General features: G+C 49.2%; 1 protein-coding gene across 1 annotated transcript; it reads left to right on the top strand.

Annotated features, from left to right (window-relative positions):
- Window positions 1–2561: 2561 nt before the first annotated feature.
- Window positions 2562–8571, top strand: LOC135398106 (beta-1,3-galactosyltransferase 5-like). The gene is made up of 3 exons (XM_064629527.1): window positions 2562–2667; window positions 4610–4866; window positions 7843–8571. The coding sequence occupies exons 1-3, from the start codon at window positions 2623–2625 to the stop codon at window positions 8555–8557; spliced, it is 1017 nt and encodes a 338-aa protein (XP_064485597.1). The 5' UTR covers window positions 2562–2622; the 3' UTR covers window positions 8558–8571.
- The last annotated feature ends 688 nt before the right edge of the window (window positions 8572–9259 follow it).

The following is a 9259-nucleotide window of genomic DNA, read 5'->3' as shown; positions in this document are numbered from 1 at the left end:
GATCCGGGGGGGAGGGGGGCTGTTGGGCGATCGCCCCCCCCCCCAAAAAAAAAACACACGTCAGATTATACCTTGGATTTCCCTCTCTCCCCTCCCTCACTACGAGCTCCGACAAAGAAACCGCCCCCTCCCCAAACCGAGGGTCTGGATTCACCCCTGATACGACTACGAGACTGCCCTTGCTACCATTTTCAATTTTTTGAAGAAGAAGGTACTGCCGTTCGGTGAATGTTGCCCTGGACATCGCCAAAGCATATGACAGTGTCATACATGCTGTGCTCCTCCAGAGGCTGCTAGACACCGCCACCCCCCCGTATCTGCTCACTTGGATTGCGAACTTTCTCTCGGGTCGCACCTTTTTCTGTTCAGACGGCCGATTTGTCTCCTCAGCGTACCCCCAGAGTAAAGGTGTCCCCCAGGGCTCGGTCCTGTCCCCATACTGTTTAACATTCTCATGAGCTCTCTCCCTTGTGACCCAGAAGTCCTCACTGTAACGTATGCCGACGACATTGCGTTCTTCGCTTCGGCACCATCTTTGCCAGAGCTGTATGCGAAGCTGCAAGCCTATATGAACACCTTGTCCACGTGGCTAGACTCTGTCCATCTGTCGCTCAATGTGGCTAAGTCTGCTATTCTCGTCTTCCCGCTGGATGCGGCCATCTCTATTGATCTAAGGGTGGGGCTCCAGTCTGTCCGTCAGGTGAGCCAGCTTAAATACCTGGGTGTGTGGTATGATGAGGCTCTGTGCTGGTCCCAACACATCGACTACCTGAGCGCTAAGGCGTCGAAAGCTCTCTGCATACTTCATCGTTGCTGCAGCCCTCGCATTGGTATGCGCAGGGCTGCCCTCCTGTATATATATAAACTGTACATCCGACCTATATTAGAGTTCGGCTGTGTTCTGGTTTCTTCTCTGCCTGACTGACGCTTGAGTAAACTATACATCTTAGAGAGGCGGGCCTTGCGGCTCTGTTTAGGTCTCCCTAAATATACGGCAAACGACGCACTCCTCTCTGAAGCCCGTCTACCTTCACTGAAAGAACGCTTTCGGTCTCTTACTATCTGTTGCTACCTCTCGCAAAGACAACACCCGATTGCGTTGGAGAATAACGAGTCGATAAGAGACACTCGGCTTTGGCTAACACGTCGTTGGCACCGTAGGAATACACCACAGCTGCTTTTCGCCGAACAGCTCCTCGCGCCATTCAGGATCTCTTTGGCCGATGTATGTGTACTTGGTCCTCACCGGGATGCCGCCTTCATTCAAGTCTCCGAGATATTTCATGCGGATGCCAAGCGGCTTCCGCTGACCACTCTACAGAGGACATTAACGGACCACCTAAATCGCTACGCGCAGTACTTGATTGTTGCAACGGACGCGTCGGTTTCTGCGGAGCGCGCTGGAGCTGGCTTGTACTTCCCACAGCTTGATTTCCAGTTTCCGGTTCGCCTCCCTGACTTTACCCCACCCTTTGAAAGCGAGTTCTTAGCTATGGCCCTTGCCCTTAGGAGGGTTCCTCCCGCCTTCGAACAAGTTATCCTGCTGTCGGACTCCCTATCTGTCATTTCAGCCTTGGCGTCGCCCTCAGGCTTCCGGGCGCCCTCAGAGTCATTGGTATCCATCTTGGCTCGGCTTGCCCCACCTCATATTCGCAACGTCATAATCACGTGGATTCCTGGCCACTGCGGACTCACCCTTAACGAAACCGCTGACACCCTCGCTAAAATGTCCCTCTCCGGAGAGATTCTTCCTCTCCTCCCAGTACTTGCTCGCACTTCTGTTGCCAGGTACAGACGGCTCACAAGTCTGTCTCGAGCTGCCCCCCCCCCCCCCCCCACGCCCGCCATATGAACACCTCGTCTTTCCGTGGAACCCTAACCTCTGCAGCTCAAGGCAGACAGAAGTCTTGGTGACGAGAGCTCGATGCCTGGCGCTGCCGCTAAATTTTTACCTCCACCGTGCTGGACGGTCTTTGTCCCCTGCTTGCTCCCACTGTGGCCAGGATGAAACAACTGAACACTTCTTGCTAACCTGCTCTCAGCTCGGCCAATTACGCCGCAGATATATCTGGACACCCTTACGCTTGTTAGGAGCCCCACTCTCATTGGCGTCAGTGTTGTCTCTCGGAGCATCACACACTGCGCTCTGTCATAGGGCTGTGGTAGCGGGTCTTGCATCCTACATCGTGCTCTCCAACAGCTTCTAGTCACTTCCTTCCTACACTCATACACTTTCACGTACACACACACATTCATACAGCCATCCTTTTGGCCCTGTATAGTCGTCATACGCATATTCCTACATACGTGCATATCCAGTTCCTGCATTAGTCATCCCATGTCATATATGTCATAAGATACTTGGATCCGACTTGGATCCGACTTGGCCTTAGTCTCCATCATTACTGCACAGACATAAACAAGGTGGTGGTGGTGGTGGTGATGGCGATAGGGCATCTCACGCCCCTTTTGTCCTGGCCAATCTCCCTTAGTTGCTCACGGCCATTATCTCATTGGTAGAAGAAGAAGAAGAACATCAGCACGTTCACAAGCGCGTTCGCGTGATATCACCGTCAGGTGGAAGCAGGCAGAAAGAACGTTGCCTTTGTCGTGTATGGTACCATGATGTACTCCAAGAAAGTAAAGCCTGAGGTCGTCGTCGACGAGGTAAGCTTTAGTTGAGAGGTTGTATAGGCTACTTCAGAACAGACGTAAAGCGTGAATAGACGTGCATGAACGTGATGCTAATGCAGGAGACCTTCATTTGAGAAGAACTAAATGCAGAATTAATAAGAAGGTGCAGTCTTGAGACGCGGCTCTCGGTGATAGTAAGGTGGTTGCGCTACAAGACCGGTACATCGGGTGCGAAATGGTACCTTCGCGGTAAAAAAAAAAGTGCTAACCTGTGTTGCATTGGTGTCGCGCAACCATTATGCAGGGGAACCAAGAAAATAGGGTGTGAAAAAATGGTAACTTCTATAGTTACCACCTAGGTCAACATAGCATCTGATAAAGGGTGTAAAAGGGTGGTAAAAGCAATTATCATACATTCGAATTGCTACAAAAAGACGTACTCCCCTCTCGCTCACCGAATCAAAAGCGGGAACCAAACAACAACTTTATTTTGAGATGGAGAGTGGGGAGCGGTATCCATATTCGTAGGTAGGAGGTGGAACTTTGCAACCTTTTAGGCACAACATATGCGACAACTATTACCTCCTATAAGGGTGTAACTGCTCCACCCTTTTTTTTAAAGAGTGTGTTGGAGACGAAAAGGAAGTATTTTTAAGCCGCGCAATTAGTTTGACTATGATCTAATTGTGCAATCGATAATTGACTAACATTGTTCGAAAATTAACTAACCTAGTCATATTTGTTTTTAGTAGTGTATAGCTTTTGTAGTTTCTTGTGCTTTAAAACAACAACAGTAGCGCACTAGAACAGTTGTGCTACTGCTAGAAGTGGTACTTTAATTTCTCTGTGTCCGTGTCCAAAACACAACAGTGTTCGGGCTGCACGCACTATGCCTTGTGGTACGTATACCGCAACAGGTGCTTTTTGTTTATGCAATAGTTCGTTAGATATCCTTATTATTAATTCCCCATACTTCTCCCTTTAAAACTGTTGCTCTCTTATGACTATAGTGCTCTTCCCCCCCTGAAATTTCCTAGCCTTCTATAATCGATGATTAGTACCGGACGCCACACTAGGCGGGTGATCTTGGATCAGTCAGGGCATAATACCATTTTGGATAATCACAGCACAGCTGACTGGTTGCCTTTGTGCATGTAACAGCAAATTATGTCCGCGGCGTCGAAATGCATGACGCACACCCTCGTGTTCGGGGAACCGAACTTTCGGTCCACACACATGGGATTGCACGGGGCCAGATGGAAAACGAAAAAGTCAGTTTCCCTACGTCGCAACCAGTTACACAGCATGTCTTCGGCATGCTGGTACGCAATTACGAATCAACGAAAAGGCAAATGAACTGTCGATGCTGTCTGATTCACATTCCAGTTGGCCACTGAACACATGTAGCCCTACACTGTTAAAACAGAACTTCACCACATAGCACGCTCTTAGCCAACCACCATACCGAATGATATCATTCTCTGTCATGATTCGTTCAAAACAGGGGGAGGAGCCTACCTGGGACAAGCATAATGTGTTCTTAGATAGGCGCCTCCTCCCGTTTTCAGCAAATAAGGACACAGAATGATATCATTCGGAATGACGGTTGGCTAGGAGAGTGCTATGTGGTGAAGTTCTGTTTTAACAGTGTATGGCTCCGTCGTCTGCCAACGGTGGACGGCGCCTCCTGCCTCCCGATCAGCATTAGCGCCCCCGCGCGACGCCTCCGGACCCTTAACAAGTCGCTCCATTGTATTCCGCCGTAGTTTCCAAGACCAGAGAGAGTATTGAGAGACCGTGCTATTTGTAAACAGTGAAAGGGTTTAACTGAAATGAGTGACATGGCGTGGTGTCACATGTAGCCGCTGATGCTGGGAGCCATAGAGAACTTCCGGTTGTGCCTTCTGCTTGTAAACAGTGAAAGGGTGAATATGTATGGCGCATTCTGTTCTGAACGTCTTATCTGTTCTCGAAGGATTCAAGAAGATGCGGGCTGCTCTGTGTGTTCATCCTGTTGTCCAATGCCGCCATTGTTTACGTTATCTACACAACTTCCTTCACTGAAATTTGGGAGACAGCCAGCATCCCTGAACTGCGTGACACCGATGAAACTCCATTTCCGGTTGAGAATGTCACCATTCCAGCAGCACTGATGGGTCGAAACGTTACGGCGTCTTGCTCAGCTGATCGAGTTCATACGTTGTTCTTCTTCCACACGGATGCTTCGCACAGGTGAGTTTTTCTACGACTACATTTGTAGCTTACACCGCAAGTGTTCCATAGACTGTTTGCGCCTCGACTGTTGAATGGATGTCCTCCCGGTTTCAGTATGCGAACTAGAGCACTGCACGGTCCTAATTTTCAGGTCCGGTCCCAGCCCGCCTCTGCTCTATGTGTTCTCGAGGCCCGGAGGCGTATTTAGATTTACTAAATAGCACAGCGCAGCGAGGAAACGGGCGCAGCTAATTGGTGGGGAGAGGAGGTACACTCGAACAGAGCGGCCGTATTTCTCTGCCGTCAAGCTCTGCTTGATGCCTGCTTGCTTGGGAAGGCAGCGCGCAGCGGCGCGTGGGCCATATGTATGAACCTGGCGGTTCAAGAGAGACTTATCTCCGCTCTATTGCGCATGCACCGGTGTTAGTTCCCCTTTCTCGAACTCTCATCCCAATGAAATATATCAGAACACCTAACCTGACCCTCGTGCGACCTCTCGCGGGAACGAAATCCCAACGCCTAACCTAAGTGACCCTCGTGCCAGACTCTCAGCGCGCCCGTCACACCAATCATTCCCAAATGTGTGTGAGTGCACGTGTGAAATCCATACCCATTACACGAAATAAGCATGATCACATATAAAAAAGTGATAGTTCTCAGATGAGAATCCACGATATCCCATACGCAACAACACCAGACGAGAACACAGAAAAATGAATCATATCAGGTTTAATTAAACATATCAATTCGAAATACATAGTCATCACAGATTTTGACAACTCCAAACAGAAGGTCATCGTGATGACCACACAGAAATTAGGAAGGTTCATTTAGAGGAGCATTAAAGTGGTATCTAACATGGCCAAAAACTGCTGTCATCTTGTAAAGCAGTATGTGAAAAGCATTCCCACAAAATATTTCTGTCCAAAGTTGTTTCACCACGGTGCAATTAATTTGGAAAATCGCTGCCGCGGTGACAGGCGGGAGCGCTCCAACTGCAGACCACACCCACTCTACTGTGACGTTGGTGGTAGAGAGCCCCTCATTCGTTCGTAGGAAAAACCGTCTGCTACGAACATTGCGAGCTGTTCTTGTTTACTTCTATTCTTTATGATTTATATCACGTTTTCTATAAAAAAAAATAACAACAAAGCATATATGCAGCCTGAGAAAATAAGATTACGATCACAAGAGTAATATATCCGTGGCTTCTGTGCAATCTCAGACTTCACAGTAGCAGAAAGCAAGCGGTGGCGGCGGTATTGTGGCGCCAACTGTTAGCCACTGAACCAACTGCGCGGTGAAAACGGTCGGACAGGCTGCACACTGTCGGGAAGCACGGGGTTTTCGCTGTACAAGAGCAGTTAATTTCGGGCTGCACCACTCGTTCTTCCCGTGGTATCTGCGGTCCCAAAAAATCGTGGTTGTGTCGTGGACAGCCTTCAAACCCTCCGTTTCGGACATCACGTAGCCGGAGAACGCATGGAGTCTCCGAAGCGGTAGCAGACGCTCCGGCCTGCGCGATGTTGCTCACCTCGATCATGTGATCCCAGGTCCAATGAGGAGCGTCCTTTCCACTTGCGTCACATAGTGACGCGCGTGGTGGCGCTCATCACGTGCCTATCGTGAAGGCGAAGGAGGGTGTTTCGCGCACGGGAGGTTCGGGGAACTATTGCAGGCGTCCCAATTTCGCTACGGTTGCACTAATTGTGGGAAAACTGTTTTCGGCCGCCTAACATTTCATACTGACCAAAAACAGAAACAAAGTTGTGGGCCTCTAGACTGCTCCTTTGAGGTCAATTTCCCACCTAGAGCTATACGCATATCTCCTCTCCCTGTTACTCCACTCGGAAAGCTCCATTGGCTACGGCGGCGCCCTCCCTCTTCCCTCTCACTGCCTCCTCTCATGCGCAGAGACGCACTTGCACAGCGTATACGTACACGTAGTGATCAGACGTTTGCACTTATTCAATGAGTGGCCATTATAGGTACATTGCAACAAAACATATCATCGTTGGTGCACAGCTGATTCCTGCTAACACTCACGCTATCATGGCCGCTCGTCTCATGACGAATTTTTTTTTTTTTTTCGCGGGGCCAGCAACAGGGGATGCATTGTATTCATCTGTTCACACGTCTGGTCTGGTCCACACTCTTAAAAATGAACTTCACCACACAGCACGTTCCTAGCCAACCATCATCTCGAATGATACCGTTATCTGCCCTGATTTGTTGGAAACGGGAGGCGTACGCCTTTTTTTGTGACACTTATGCTGTTAATTGTCACAGAAATGGTGTACACCAGGCGTCATTTTTAAGAGTGTACAGATGTGAACGTCGCTTCCTGTTTAACCCAAAAAGTGTACGAACTCCGTATTACAATTCACGGACACACGGCAAGGATACAGAGATGCACGGATAAACACTGACACATGCGCAAAGGGGGCAGAGCAGGACACGGAAATGTACTCGGGTGGTAGATGATTTCGTATATGTGCACCAGTGGGGCAACAGAAAGTTTTTTCTGCATTGAAATTATGAATAACCCATTAGTACACGCACAAGCCATGCTCATATTGTAAAGTTTTTCAATTTGCAATCGTACCTCTACTACCAACACCCAGGATCGCTCGCGCCTCATGCTCGTAGCTTTGCCGATGGGTCTGATCTGGTATTTTCGCTTGTTTTCGCTACCAGTTTAGATACATACATCTTGTCAGTGGTTGACCCAGAATTTCGTCCTTGGGGGGTGGTGGGGGGGCTCCGCAAGGGGGTGTATTTACATGCTTTTGACGAAATATTGCACAATTCTCATAAATTTTAGGGGGTCTCCCCCAAATTGGGGGGGGGGGGGCGTGGTAGGTAGGGTGGGCTCGAGCCCCCTCCCCCCAATCCCGCCTTCCGTGCTACACCACTGACTGTATGACTGCATCTCTTGCACTTTGTGCTGGACCCGCCAGTGATGTAAGTTGCGTTTTTGGTTCTCGTCAACAGGAAACGCAGAGACCTGTATCGAAAAACATCGCTGCACGAAAACCTGAAACGGCGCTTCCATTGGGAGGCCGTGTACTTCGTCGCGCTCCGGAACAACAGCACATTGCAGGAGCACCTTTTGCAAGAAGGCGGGAAATACGGCGACATAGTCCAGCTGCAATACGAGGAACACTACTTCAATTTGACCTACAAATTCGTCCTCGGAATGCAGTGGGTCTCTAGGCATTGCTCGCAAGCAAAGCTGATCGCAAAGCTGGACGACGACGTGTTCTTCTACCCGAAGCAGGCCGTGTCATTCCTACAAGAGTACGCGCGTTCAGATGACTCCATGTATTGTCTTCCTATAAAGCGGAAGGTGCTGTCCGAGTTCTACAACCAGTGCAGACTGGGGAAGCTATCCGGCAAGCACTGTGACGTCGTCTTCACCCTCCAAATGCACGAGATACACGCGTTTTGCACCGGCATATGTATCTTCTTCCGCAGTATTATGATAGGGCCGCTCTTGAGAGCTGCTTATTATGTACCCTATATGCCAGCGGATGACATGTACGTTACAAATTACCTTCGCAGTCTAGCAGGCTTCAAGATGAAGACCCTGCGACCAAACTTGACTTATGACGCTAGGGGTCTGCCTTCGTTCATTTCGCTTCTCCATCCGTATAACGAAAGCACGTTTTTGACCTTATGGAAAGATGCGTCGCAGAGTATTAAATAAACAATAAACTAGTATGCGAATTACAAATTTATCCAAATGTAGTGCAAATTGAAATTTATATACTTTTTACTAGGCTTCTGTGTAGTTGGTGGTGGGGTTCGTCCAGACTATCTCCCGCAATCCTTACTCTCCCCCGGCCAAAGAAAACTTTAGAAAAACATAAACAGCGTATTTGCCACGCGGCACTCCGTACACATTTTATGTGAGTAGCTTTGCCGCCGTACGTGACGTATGCGAGGTTTCCTTTGATTTTCTAAAAGAAGAAGAAAAAGAGTGATCGAGACGAAAATTGTTCCGTTAGAGTCCTGATTGCTTACGCTATTGAGCGAACTCTCTTTATGAGGTTAGCCGATATGAAGTCACGTTGTGCTAGAGGATGAGGAGGCCGATAACTTTCCGACGAAAGTTGCAACGAAAGATAGTCCGTGGGCAACCTCCCGAAAGCATGGTTTAATCTTCTATTACAACACCAATTACGGTCTGCAGGACAAGCACGGAGGACTAGAAACATCATTCGTGGCAGCGACGTTTGTGTGACGACGTGGCCAAGTTTGTATGTTCGTTGCTGAAGTGGTAGAGATTGCCATTAATCAAACTTGTACAACAAATCATAGGCGCCGACTGCTGGGGGGGGGCCCTTGCCCCCCCCCCCCCCCCCCGGAACATGAACTAGAGGGAGCGCCGCCTCCCCCGGGAAGTCCC

The sequence above is a fragment of the Ornithodoros turicata genome, chromosome 6 (genome assembly GCF_037126465.1).
Source record: "Ornithodoros turicata isolate Travis chromosome 6, ASM3712646v1, whole genome shotgun sequence".
Taxonomy (NCBI): domain Eukaryota; kingdom Metazoa; phylum Arthropoda; class Arachnida; order Ixodida; family Argasidae; genus Ornithodoros; species Ornithodoros turicata.
Note: the sequence above shows the minus strand (reverse complement) of the source record. Positions and strands in the feature narration are given on the sequence as shown.